The following is a 14,504-nucleotide window of genomic DNA, read 5'->3' on the forward strand; positions in this document are numbered from 1 at the left end:
TATATTTTTTATATAGGCATATTCTATATACACACCATGTAGAATAATTCTGTTTTGTTTTATTTACTTAACATAAAATCATACAATTTCCATAATTATAGTTTAAGATTGTATATTATATTTTAAACTTGATACAAAACCATTCCCCTTTTGGATATTTAGGTTGTTTTCAGTTTTTTATAGTACAATCTTATAATGTATGAATACGGTTCTTGGCCGGGCGCGGTGGCTCACGCCTGTAATCCTAGCACTCTGGGAGGCCGAGGCGGGTGGATTGTTTGAGCTCAGGAGTTCGAAACCAGCCTGAGCAAAAGCGAGACCCCGTCTCTGCTAAAAATAGAAAGAAATTAATCGGACAACTAAAAATATATAGAAAAAATTAGCCGGGCATGGTGGCGCATGCCTGTAGTCCCAGCTACTCGGGAGGCTGAGGCAGAAGGATTGCTTGAGCCCAGGAGTTTGAGGTTGCTGTGAGCTAGGCTGACGCCACGGCACTCACTCTAGCCAGGGCAACAAAGCGACACTCTGTCTCAAAAAAAAAAAAAAAAAAAAATACGGTTCTTTCTTTTAGGCACAAGTTCTGATTTATTTATAAATGTGTGAAATGCTTTTATGTGGAAATTGGTTTTAAAATATGTATTTACATCAGCTGAAGATCCAGTATGACATAAAAGTAATCTCGATGAATATTTTTTAAAATTTATTTTTAAAAATTATATTGAATTTAAATACTATAATTATTTGCAAGGTATATGTCTCTTCAGATTATTATTTATGGAATAACACAGCCTGAGAAAAAGTCATAGAGTGATCATTTGTGTTTTTCTTGTTTTTTGATTCAATTATCTTTTAGAGAGACATTAACTGATAGGACTTTGATATATAGATTTTCGTGGTTGTAATACTTCTTCATTGAAAATTTTGACCATTACATGGTTAATTATTTGTTAGAGTTAATTATGGCATACTTGGAATTTATTACCCATATGAAGAGTCAGCGTATTACCTCTGGGTATAAAATTTATTTGATGTAGACCCGTGGCTTTTAAATTTACTGATGTGAAGTAATGGTCCTCAATAGGTACATTGTTCACTAGATTTATTTTGTTGACATCATAGATAGGAGACTTTAATCAGTTTCATTTATTCCAAGGTCAGGTCTAGATAAGGAGAAATATTAGTTTTTATTCTCATAATTCAAAAAAAGTTTATCACAGATTTCATCTTGGATCATACATAAATTATGCGGAATTTTAATAATAGAGACAGGATATATACTATTTACTAAATGACAGATATACAAAAGCATTATATAAGCCACATAAAATGCTCTTAATAGAAAAAGTATTTAATAACCTTAAAACTGAAGCATTGAATGTTTAACTTGCTGTCTGCAGCAATGGTCTTCCTCCTTAGTGTGGGTTTTTCAGAAGTAGAAAAAGCATTTAAGAAATCGATTGTTTATTTAGTTGCCTCTTATTGATGCTTTTTGGTCTCCAGTCCACTTTCAGAAAGAACATCTGTATCCTGTGTATGCTCTACAACTTTATTACTTTATTTTAATAATTCAGAAGGCAGTATCACACTTAAAAGGCACAGTTTAATAATTTTGTAGGGCCAGGAGTGGTGGCTCATGCCTGTAATCCCAGCGCTTTGGGAGGCTGAGGCAGGAGGATCACTTGAGGCCAAGTATTTGAGACCAGCCTGAGCAACATAGTGAGACCCTATCTCTGCTAACCGCCCCTCCCCCCAAAAAAACCCCAAAATTAGCTACAGGCCACACCTGTAGCCCCAGCTATTTTTGAGGCTAAGGCAGGAGGATCATTTGAGCCCAGGAGTTCAAGGTTACAGTGAGCTGTGATCAAGCCACTGTACCTAGCCTGGATGACAGAGCAAGACCCCACCTCTAGAAAAAATAAGTAAGTAAGTAAAAGCTGATTAGGGCCAGTAAGGTTTAGTTGTCCTTTAGAAATGTGACCTCTGGCCTTAAGTTCTGAAGCACCTTAGAGAACAATCAAATGACAGTGATGCCCATTATTGTTCTCTCTCTTCAGCCCTCAAGCCTGCTGGCTATCCACTGGTGGGTGAGGAAGTAGTTGTTGCCTTCCTTGTTTTCAGGTTTTACTTGTCCGATTATAGAGCATTAGTTAAAATGAGCCCACAAAATGTGTATGGTCAATCCCAAGACTCTTAGTCCTTCACACGTGAGCAGAGTTATCTGGAAATGTTAGAAATGAAAACAAAACAAAAAACACTTGGCTGAAGACCTAGCCTCATAGTCTCACATCAGTTATTTGATTGAAATTTTGGCCTGAAAATTGCTGTCCTAACTTAAACGATTCCTACTCTTCATTAGTGAATGTTTAGAGTTGTTTGAACTCCTCAGACAATATATAGTATTTTGGGTAAAGCCCATTTTTATTATTGCTGCTATTTGTATGGTGGTTTGATGTCTTAATATATACTGTTTTGTTCTGACAAGGTTTGTAAGTAGAGTTTCTGCTACGGCTGTTTTAGTAAATAACCATTCTTTCATTTATTCAATGAGTATTTATTATCAGATATGATTAAATATAAAGCTGTAAAACATCTTGTAAATCTGCTTCCTACATATACTAGTTAATACAGTTGACTTTTTCTTCTAAGTTAATTTACCTCTTTAGCAGCTAGAGTTTGAACTACTAAATTCATCCAATTGACTCAAAAGTTTTTGTCATCAGTAAAGTAACTACCTCTAGAAAACTACTCAAAGACCATCTCTGACTTTTGCCTGAATAATTTTCATTTATAAAGAGTGACATTTGGCTGGGCACAGTGGCTCACACCTATAATCCTAGCACTCTGGGGGCTGAGGTAGGAGGATCACTTAAGCTCAGCAGTTTGAGAACAGCCTGAGCAAGAGTGAGACCCTGTCTCTACTAAAAATAGAAAAAAATTAGCCGGGCATGGTGGTGTGTGCCTGTAGTCCCAGCTACTTGGGGAGGCTGAGGCAGGAGGATCTTTAAGCTTAGGAGTTTGAGGTTGCTGTGAGCTAGGCTGACGCTACAGCACTCTAGCCCAGGCAACAGAGCTAGGCTCTGTCTCCAAAAAAAAAAAGTGACATTTTATTATTGACCAAATTAAATTAAATTTCTATTCTCTATTTTACTTTGACATTTTGCTTTTAACTGGTTTTTCTATGGTGGTTTTTGAAGGAATTGGATTTGTTCATTGTTATAAAGGAAGTATATTCAAGTTTATCACAAAGTAAAGCTGACATCTTGAAGCATAGTTGGCAGCTAATGAAAGTGTTCAAATGGACACTTTAAAAAAATTTCTTTGAGACAAACATTTTTAAATGAAATACAACATACCTACAGAAAAGTGCTGAAATCATAAGGGTACAGCTCATGGCATTATCGCAAAGTCAGAACTAACCCCCACTCATGTCACCACCCCCTAGGTTAAGAAGTAGAACATTAACAGGGCCCTAAAAGTTCTGCTTGTGCTACCTTCTAATCACTGCCCTTTCCCTGCTCTAGAGATAATTCTGACTTCTAACACCACATACTAATTTTCCCTCATATAGGTAAATTTTACAGTTTTAACCATTTCATTTGAACTTTTCTGTATCCTTCCAGGTTACCAAATTAATGAATTTTACTTTGAATGAGACCAGCAATGTTCCAAATCACTTGTTATATATGTTTAGTGATTGATAGCAATTATTTGGGTAACTAGCATGAAATATCAAATGAGGAAAACTTACTTTCCTTTAGTCATATTATTTTTCTATATAGTGAAAAGGAAGTGACAGTGGATTATTATATTTGTTTCATGTTTTGCTTTTCTGATTAGGTGATGCCTTTAACTGTGGTTAAGATATGGAAAAAGCAATCAGTTCTTTAGGAATCTTCTACTTACTGAATTTTTTACTGTGTTTAATTTAAAATAATTAAATGTATACATGCCCTTATAAGAAATGTGATACAAGCAAATGAGACTAAATGTTGATTCTTTAGAGGTTTTTTAATGTTTTCTTTGTTTTCCCTCTTCAGTGGAAGCGTTGACATTTCCCCCTTCTTCTGGAAAGTCATTCATCATGGGAGCAGACGAGGCCCTTGAAAGTGAACTAGGACTTGGAGAATTAGCAGGCCTTACAGTGGCGAATGAAGCAGATTCGCTAACTTACGATGTAAGTAGTAATTTTATTTTTGATGTTTTTACTCTGTTTTTGAAAACAACAAGTTGATTTTATAGAAAAAGATGGCAGTGGTAAAACTTCTTTACAAGTATAGAACTTGGTTCAGTTTTCATTGCAAACTTTGAAAAGATACAAAACATTTTTCATGTAACCTAGAGATTAAAACTTTGGGCTTTGTCTGAATCCATAAGTCAGTGTAGTTTGTTTATTGAAAGAAACTACTTTTTCTGTTACCAAGTTTGGGTTTTGTTTTATGTTTTAGGGCACCAGTGATTAGTTGAAATTCATGTCTATCTAAACAGCAACATTTGTCTTGCCTCTTTAGTACATCAGCCAATATCCTTTTGAGAAGTGATTTTAATTATTGGTAGACAAAGATGTGTATGGTGTGCTTTCCAGATGTTAAGGCTGACCCATCAAAGATTTAGACCTTTGTGCCTGCATTGACTTAATTCCAAACACAATTGTTTTATAAATGCATTTATAATTGCTCATCACAGTAAATAATTTGTCAGAAAAATAGTTGCTTATGTCATAGGTAAAGTATTGATAACCTGTCTTATCATTTCATTAAATTCCTCTCACTGTTTCATTAAATTCCTCTCACTCTGATAGTTAATTATGTCTGTTGGAGAATACAGTGTAGCTCTTGCAGCACACGTGCCATACAGGGGATGTAGATGGATGCCTAAGCAAACTATAGGTATGATCAAGAAGCACTGCAAAGAGGAACCCTTACCACTCCACTCCTCTTCCTGCATATCAAAAACTCCAGCTCTGTGCTAAGTCCATTAGTAAGTCTTCTGGGTTCTACCTCCAAAACCAGCCAAAAATCCATATATTTCCTTTCACCTCCTGTCTTAGTCCATTTGTTTTCTCACCCAGAGCTACTATAATAACCATCTAATCTAAATAGGCTCCTTACACTCCATTCTCAACAAATATGTTACGTATTTTTAAAAAATCATTTCTATTTCCAGTGTTTTTGTAGCTTTATATTTTACATTTGTCTTTTAAAATACCATTTAGTTGACTTTTGCTTTTTCATCTAATCTTTGACAACTTTTATCTTTTAATAGGAGCATTCAGTCCATTTCTTTTTAAAGTAATTACTGATATATTTGGATTTAAGTCCAACTTCTATTTGTGTACACCTGTTCTGTGTTCCTTTTTCTCCTATTTTTTGCCTATTTGGGGATTGATTTCTTTTTTTTAATTCAATCTTCCACTCCTTTACTATTTGGAGTTTATATACTCTTTTGCTTCTCTTTTAATGGCTACCCTAGAGATTATCACATATATCTTTATCAAAACTTCTATGCAAAGACCTTAGGATACTTTTAATTTCCACCCTATTTATATGTCATTCTTGTTATATATTTCTAAACATATTTATCTCCTACAATTAGGATTATTTATTTTACATTATCTTATACATTTTGCTTTTTTCCATTCTTTCTTCCATGTCTGACTGTCCTTCTGGAATCACTTTCCTTTTTCTCTAAGAACATGTTTAATATTTCTGTCTAGTGAAGGCCTACTGGTGCTCAGTTGGTTCTCTGAATTTCTGGTTTCTTAAATTTCTTTGTTTAGCCCGAATGGTTTAACTATTATTTCATTATCACATATTGAATTCCAGTTGGCAGAGGTTGGGGTTTTTTTTGCGGTCTGAACATATTACTGTATTTTATTATCTTTTTATTGTTTTCTGCTAAAGTCAACTGTCATTTGTGTTGTTGGTCTTTTAATGCTAATCTGAGCTTTCTTTCTCTAATATTATCTTCATTTTCAGCCAAGGTTTGGTTTCATTTTTATTTAACTTTCTTGAATTTGTTAAATCTTCTTGGCTTGATATGTTTTCATTAGTTTTACGAAATTCTCAGCCATTTCTCTTCATGTACTGCTTTTACACCTCTGTCTCTCTCTCCTTCTGGAACTTAGTTATCTGTGTATTAGACCATCTTTGTATAACCTCTGTCCCCTAATCCTTTTCTTAATTTTTTTATGACCCATCTTTCAGTTCACTAATTTTCTCTTCAATAACGTGTAATAAATCTATAGTTAAACACACCTATTGAGGTCTTACAGTTTTTGCTTCTCAAATACTTTTTTTTTTAACTGTTTACAAATTTCTTCCAAAATTTTCAATCTTCTCTTTTATCTTCTTGAACATAGTAAGCATGAGTATATTAAAGTTGAATTGGAGACTCTGTAGTTTTGTTACTATTATATATTGGTTCTGCTTATTTTCATTTATATTGTCTTATCACCTTATGTGCGTGGTAATTTTGTATGTTCAAATAACTGTATTTGAAAAGTTGTCTGTAGAAATAACTTCAGACCTCGGATGATATCTTCCTCCAGAGAATACATTTTAATTTGCTTTTCTCAGATGTTTGCAGCTACTAGAAATCTGGATCACTTCACTCCATTTTCAGTTAAGGGCTTGGCTTCTTCTGGTTCACCCTATGTCTAGGATGAAACCCTTTGAAATCACAACCCAAGGCAAAGTGGTTCACTCTCTCGGCAGGTCTTCAGTATCAGTTTATATCCCTGTGGCACTATAAAGCTTCCACAAGCACCACTCAGTTTCTTAGCCATCCCCTCTGGAATCAATAAACATTCTCTGGGGAAAAACAACTCCAAATATTGGACTCACCTTTTTAGTCCACTTCTGGATCTTGGCCTGCTTTTCTTCACTACTTTTTAAAATTTTCTTAATATTTTGCTTTTCTGCTTGTCATTGATACAGAGGCAGTCCAAGTTACCTAGTCCATCATGACCAGAAGCAGAAGTTCCCACTGGATACTTTCGTTGTCTGTATACTAACCCCACAAAGAGTTTATTTTAGTATCTAAGGGAACTTCATTTCCTCTCTAGAGAAAGCTCATTGTTTTTTCATAGCTCTTAATTGTTAGAAAACTTGGTGTTATGCCTGTCACTCTGTTTTCAAAAGTAGTTCTTGGTTTTATTAAGCATATTAGTAATCTATTGCTGTGTAACAAATTATGCTGAAATTTAACAGCTTGAAAACAAAAAGTGTTTATTATCTCATAGTTCTATGGGTCAGGAATCCGGGAATAGCTTAACTGGGGGGTTCTGGCTTAAGGTCTTAATGTAGTTACAGTCAAGATGTTGGCAAGGGCTGCAGTCTTTACCTGAAGACTCAAGTTGGGGAGGATCTGCTTTCAAGCTCCTCATGTGGCTGTTGGAAGGCCTTGGTTCTTTGCTGGCTATTAGCTGGAGACTTTAGTTCCTCACCACATGGGTCTCTCCATGGGCTTTTCAACATAGCAGCTGGCTTTCCCTAATGCCAGTGCACATGAAAAGAGAGAGAGAGCAAGAGCACCCAAAATAGAAGGTTTTATTACCTAATTTTGGAAGTCATTTGTTATCACTTCTACTATATGCCATTGGTCACAGAGACCAACCCTGTATTGTGGGAGGGAACTATGTATGTTTAAGTATAAGGAGGCGAGGCTGATTGGGAGCCATCTTAGTAGCTGTCTACCACATTAAGACATTCAGAAGGGGCCAGACATGATGGCTGACACCTGTAATCCTAGCATTCTGGGAGGCCAAGGCAGGAGGATCACTTGAGGTCAGGAGTTTGAGACCAGCCTCAGCAAGAGGAAGACCCCATCTCTACTAAAAATAGAAAGAAATTAGGTGGGCAGCTAAAAAAAAAAAAATAGAAAAAAATTAGCCAGGTGTGGTCACACACACCTGTAGTCCCAGCTACTGGGGAGGCTGAGGCAGGAGGATTGCTTGAGCCCAGGAGTCTGAGGTTGTTGTGAGCTAGGCTGAGGCCATGGCACTCTAGCCCGGGCAACAGAGCAAGACTTTTCCTCAAAAAAAAAGACATTCAGAAGGAATCTGATTGCTTTTCTATATGAAAACCTTTCAGGTGTTTAACAAGAGCAGACACGATTCAGGATAACCAGTCCCATTTCTTATAGTAGGTCTTTGCACGATGTGTTTTGTGTTCTCTTTATCACCCTGATTGTGTTCTATCCAATTTTTTCTGGAGATTTTGAAGCTTCTGTGTTCTACATTATAGTTTATATTGAGTGTGACCCCAAAATCCAGACTGCTTGGGCTTGAATCCAAGTCCCTTTATGTGCTAGCAGAGTTCTTTAGGCAACTCTCTTAACTTCTCTTTTCCTGATGTGACTATAAAGTGTAGATAATGTTGATTCCTACTTCATAGAGTTATTGTGAGGATTAAGTGAGTTAATCCATATGAAATATTTTTACTAATATTCAAAATAATGGATAATGCTCATAATAGCGCTATTGTTAGTATTGCTGTATTTTTGTCATAAATATGGTAATATTTCTTCAGTCTTTTATGCTGATGTGTAGCTTAATATGGGGATACAGTCTAAGAAATGCATCATTAGGCAATTTCATTGTTGTGTGAACATCATAGAGTTTACTTACATGAACCTAGATGGTTTAACCTACTACATGTCAAGGTTTTGTAATATAGCCTATTGTTCCTAGGCTAAAAGCATGTTCAGCATGTTAACTGTACTGAATACTGTAGGCAGTTGTAACACAATGCTGAATATTTGTGTATCTAAACATGTCTAAACACAGAAAGGGTATAGTAAAAATACAGCACAAAAGATAAAAAATGGTATACCTGTATAAGGCACTTAACATGAATGGAGCTTTCAGGACTAGAAGTTGTTCTAGGTGAGTCAATGAGTGAGTGGTGGGTGAATGTAAAGGTCTAGGACATTACTACACACTGTACACTTTGGGTATGCTAAATTTATTTCAAAAGTTTTTCTTCAATAATAAATTAATCTTAGCTTACTGTAATTTTTTAACTTTATGAACTTTAAAAATTTAACATTTTGACTCTTTTGTAATAACACTTAGCTTAAAACACAAACACATTGTACAAAAATATTTTCTTTCTTTATATTCTTATTTCGTAAGATTTTTCTATTTTTAAAATTTTTATTTTTACTTTTTAACTTTTTCGTTAAAAACTTAAGACACACACACACGTTAGCTTAGGCCTGTACAGGGTCAGGATCATTAATACCACTGTCTTCACCTCCACATCTTGTCCTGCTGGAAAGGCTTCAGGGGCAGTAACACACATGGAGCTGTCATCTCCTGTGATAACAATGCCTTCTTCTGGAACACCTCCTGAAGGACCTGGCTGAGGCTGTTTTACAGTTAACTCTTTTTTTAATAAGTACACGGAATGTACTCTAAAGATAAACGGTATGGTATAGTAAATACATGAACCAGTAACATAGTTGTTTATTATCATTATTCAGTATTATGTACTATACATAATTGTATGTGCTAGACTTTTGACTGGCAGTGCAGTAGGTTTGTTTGCACCAGCATCCCCACAAACACATGAGTAATGCATTGTGCTATGATATTAAAACAGCTACAGTGTCAGTAGACAATAAGAATTTTTCACCTCCATTATGATCTTTCTTATGTGATGAGCATCATATATGCAGTCTGTTGCTGTCTGAAATGTAGTTATACAGCACGTGACTGTATTTTGCCACTCTAGCTTAAACCTGTGTGATTGCTAGCCTTGGAGTGTGAAGAGTTCATACATGGTGCTAATGTAAAGTCAAATACCAGCTACCTCTTTTAGCTTCCCTATTAGTTGGATGAAAAAAATAGTGTATTTTTCCAGTTGCTGAGATGGATTTACTGTGGAGAGAAAAAACATAACAATGTGTTTGTTTTACCAATGGAATGTATTCTTTGTGTTATCTGATCATCTCTTCCAATTTTTAACATTTTCTGTTTCCAGTTTATAAACGTCATTTCCAATTCGATGAAGAAAATTTAGCTCCTATTAAAAAGTATTGAAAATCTCAAAAATATCATATTCTGAAATGTTAACAGTTTAAGGATAATGTAGTTTTTCAGCTCTTACCTAAAAATGCATTCTCCATACTATAATTTATGTTGAATTACTTGATTTTTTAGCACCCTAGTGAATATCTATTTTATATTATTATTTGATTTGCTTTTTATATTGAATTATGTTGTTTTCTTATTACACCTTTCATATTTCTTCAAAGAAAACTGCTGATATATTGCTAATTTTGCCTCTTGGTTTGGTATTTACATTTAAAAATTATATTGTTTTTAAAATTGCAAAATGTGATGGCTTAATGACAAATCAGCAAGAATTAATGTTGAAATTCAAGATTTTTTTCCCCTATCCTGAACTAAGTGTATAAGTATCTCTGCTTTGTTTTTTTACTAGATAGCAAACAATAAAGATGCATTGAGGAAGACATGGAACCCTAAGTTTACATTAAGAAGTCACTTTGATGGCATCCGAGCCCTTGCTTTTCACCCCATTGAGCCTGTTTTGATAACAGCATCAGAGGACCACACATTAAAAATGTGGAACTTGCAGAAAACAGCCCCAACCAAAAAGTGAGAATATTCTAACATTATTTGACTATTTTAATTAACAGTTTTTCAGCAGAAAAATACATATTTTAATTTTTTGCCATTAATTTTCCCAAATATTCTTGTTCGTTCTTCTTCACTTCATCGCGTAATTTAGAGTGTTTTTCCCTTCATACAATCTAATGTTAAGTTGGAAAACTGACACTTAGAAAGAAAGGGTATTTATTATCTGATAGTTTCCTCAAGGTTTGTGAATGCTGATTACAGTCCTTATACATACAAGTGTTTTAAATGGCTGTCATATTTGGGGAGCCTCTTAACTATACCGAAGGTTTCTATTGTTCTTATAAATAGTTATAGGCATATTTAAAATCATCAAACCTCTACCCTCACCCTGCCCCATTGTTTACTAGGTGTGTACTTACAGGGTAGAGGACAGGAAGGGTTGATTCGGAATGGTGGAAGACCTCTCTTTGGTCTTTTCTTTTGGCCTTGAGCCTTCAGGTGCTTTCCATACCCACCAGTATGTCAAGACTGAAAGGCACTGTTGTCATCATTTAATTGCTAGTGCTAGCCTTGGCCCCTTGGTTCCTATCTTAAGTTATGGACAGACATGAGTTAATATAAATTCCTTAATCAGTAGCATAGCTAGACTTCATTGTCCCACTTGCTTGGGTCCTTATTGGAGCTCCTTTCCTTCCTTGGGTTGCACGTTCTAGAACCAGCATCTGCCAGCAAAGGCCCTTCTGCAGTGTCAGACACATTTGTTACTACAGGAGTACAACTGAACATCAAATGGAAGAAGTTACAGAAATTTTACTACTGGTAAATCTGTTGCCCAGTTTAAAAGACATCAGTGGCATTCATGCTGTGAGTCATACATAGGGTAGATAAAATACTTGATTTCATCAGTCTGCATCAGGTAGCTCGACCAGATCATACATAAACCAAATGGACCCTCATATGGATCAGGTATTTTTAGCAGAGAAAAATAATTTCCAGGTTATACACTGTGCCTTTTACCTTTCTAATTCTGTGGTCACAGTGTGCTGGTAATAGTTCTATCACAATCACATTAGGCTAGAGATGTGAATGTTTCATCATATATTCTTGACTAAAATTTAGAAAGATATTGAAACAAGTTTCTTGGTGGTGGTAACTTGTAAATAACAGTGGTCTGTTTACCTTTGAATTTAAACTTGGTAATGACTTGAAGGGAGATAACATATGCCTATAAATAACTTGATAACAATGTAGAAAATGGTAAGTACTTGACTTTAAATTCAGTGTCCATCAACAGTTATGGCCAATATTAGGTAGTATAGTGTACCCATAGTGTTCTGAGTGATAAACTGAAGTCTTGAGCAATTTCTACAGTGTCAAGGATAGATATATTAACTTTCATAGAAAGGCAAGGAAGTTAAAGTACCATTTGTTGAAATCCTGCTATGTATACAGTTCTGTCCTAGGCTGTTTTATTTTTGATAGTAGAAAAATTATTACTATCCTGTGAGTATTTGGTAGTATCCCTATTTTTCTGTTTTGTTTTAAACAGAGGAATCTGAAATTCTGAAAGATTAAATAACTTATCTAAAGTTAGCCAGTTAATGGCAGAGCTGGAAATTGAATTCAGAAACTTATCCCTTCAAAGCCCATGTTGTTTCTGTTGAGTAAAGCTATCTCTTCCTTTAGTCAAATAGATTATGACAACACTAAAAGCACTGTAACAAGGTATTATTACTAAACAAAGATCTTGTTTCTTGATACTATGAAAGTGTAATTGGTGTTAAGTAAGCTGTCTTATGTATCCTGTAGTTGAGAATGGTATATTACCATATGTTTGTGGTTTTAAAGGCAATTATATGACTTATATTCAATTATGGCATTTACTGCTGAAACTTAGATTGGTAAAGTCATCTTCTTTGTCTGATTTAGGAGTACTTCTCTTGATGTAGAGCCTATCTATACATTCAGGGCCCATAAGTAAGTATGTGCTTTTTCTTTATTTTAAGCCAACATGATTGTAAAACAGCCTTATTAGAATATTTTATTTTCACTTATGTATTTGTGTTATGTATTTTTTGTATTAGTGTTTTTCTGTAAATGTAAAAGAAACTGGCAGATAATATAATGCTAAAAACAAGTTTATTGCTGCCAAATAGGAATCCTTGCTTAAATTTTTATTTGCATGTTGTTTAAATAATGTATATATCTCTCTTAAAGTTGAGGCAGTTAGATTTAAGTATTAGAAATCCTGACTTTTTTTCCTTAAAGACACAAGAATTTTTTTTATTGTGATCACATATTGCATGTTTATCCTGTTTCCATTTAAGCTGAATGAACGTGTCTATTCACGTGATTTAGCACAGAGATAGGTATACTTTTTATATAAAGAGTCAGATAATAAATATCTTTAGGCTTCTAGGCTTTTAAAAAATATTTTAGGCTTTGCAAGCTGTGTGCTTTCTGTTACATATTCTTTTTTTTCTGTTGCATATTCTTATTTTTTGTTTTGTTTTGTTTTACAACCCTGTAAAAATGTAAAAACCATTCCTAGCTTGAGGACTGTACATAAACAGACCACTGGATTTGGTCTGTAGGCCATAGTTGACCAACTCCTGGTTTAGCAGACGAAGAAAACTAAACAATGCTTTGATAGTACCTGTATTTTTATTCATTATAAAAAGCAGAAAAATAGCCATTTGAGTAATTAAACATTCTTATTTTTAAGAAGTCATATTATCAGATTGATTTTTGAGACTTGCAATTGGTTTTTTTAAAATAATCTCCCAGAGGTCCAGTGCTTTGTGTGGTAATGAGCAGCGATGGTGAGCAGTGTTACAGTGGTGGTACTGACGGACTGATCCAGGGCTGGAATACCACTAATCCCAACATCGACCCCTATGACTCTTATGGTATGTGAGTCCCCAAAGTCTGAAAGAAGTAAATATTTTCTTTCTATACATTTTTTCAGGATAAAATTAGATAATTTTAAAAATAAATGGGTAAAAGAGAGCCACGTCCTTCCTTTGTTAAAAAGGACTTTGTATTTAAGAATCAATTTGATGTATAATGCTAAAAGGACAAAAAAGAGAAAAACATATTCTTGAGAAAGCAGTTCCAATCCCAACCCCTAAAGTCTCATTGATGAGAAATACTGGCTTGATCGACAATTGTTTTCTTCATTTTAGGCATCTGTACTGTACTTTAATACATTATTACTAATCTGTAATCATATTTCATCACTATTCTTGACAAACAGCTTTGAAGGAAAATGAATGCTGGCATCATCCCCTTGATCAATTATTGGAGGGATATAGAAGCTAATAACTTCTAAAGTCTGTAACACCAAAATATTTTAAAAGCCTCAAAAGTTAAGCAGTACCCTTTCGTCTTGGGAGCAGTACCCTAGATCATAATCTATCACTAAATATTACCATAAATTCCCTTGTAAAAACTGTTAAGGAATTGGCTATTTTGGTTTCCTCTTAAATTCTAGAATGGTTGAAGTGTCACATTTGTCATCACAACATATTTTAATTTCATTATCACTTTAGATTCATTTTACCACCAAACATAAGTGAAGGTAAGAAATTCAATAAACAAAAATTTCCGCCTGTTTATTTAATAGGCATTAAACAAATATTCTGTGAAAGGTAACTTCTCTTACAAATTTAGCTGTTTCAGGCTTTTCCTTACTTCCTTTTCCCTTCTCCCAGAGGATCAACTGTTCCTCATTGTGTACCAGGCCAGCTCTTTATTTTGACTTTATTTTTTTAGTTTCTTTTGGGATTGTAATTTCTCTCTCTCTCTCTCTCTCTCTCTCTCTCTGTGTGTGTGTGTGTGTGTGTGTGTGTGTGTGTGTGTGTGTGTGTGTCTCGGACTGCATTCTAATCTCTTACTCTGT

The 14,504-nt window shown here is 34.7% G+C and overlaps 1 protein-coding gene across 1 annotated transcript in view; it reads left to right on the plus strand.

Annotated features, from left to right (window-relative positions):
• STRN (striatin, calmodulin binding protein) overlaps positions 1 to 14,504 on the plus strand; it is a 142,856-nt gene that overhangs the window by 114,860 nt on the left and 13,492 nt on the right. Inside the window, exons 8-11 of the mRNA XM_012653802.1 lie at positions 4,038 to 4,174; positions 10,446 to 10,621; positions 12,533 to 12,580; positions 13,391 to 13,512. Of these exons, the coding sequence (XP_012509256.1) occupies positions 4,038 to 4,174; positions 10,446 to 10,621; positions 12,533 to 12,580; positions 13,391 to 13,512 (483 nt within the window). The remainder of the gene's footprint in view (positions 1 to 4,037; positions 4,175 to 10,445; positions 10,622 to 12,532; positions 12,581 to 13,390; positions 13,513 to 14,504) is intronic.

This window comes from Propithecus coquereli, unplaced genomic scaffold (genome assembly GCF_000956105.1).
Source record: "Propithecus coquereli isolate 6110/MARCELLA unplaced genomic scaffold, Pcoq_1.0 Scaffold43, whole genome shotgun sequence".
Lineage (NCBI taxonomy): Eukaryota > Metazoa > Chordata > Mammalia > Primates > Indriidae > Propithecus > Propithecus coquereli.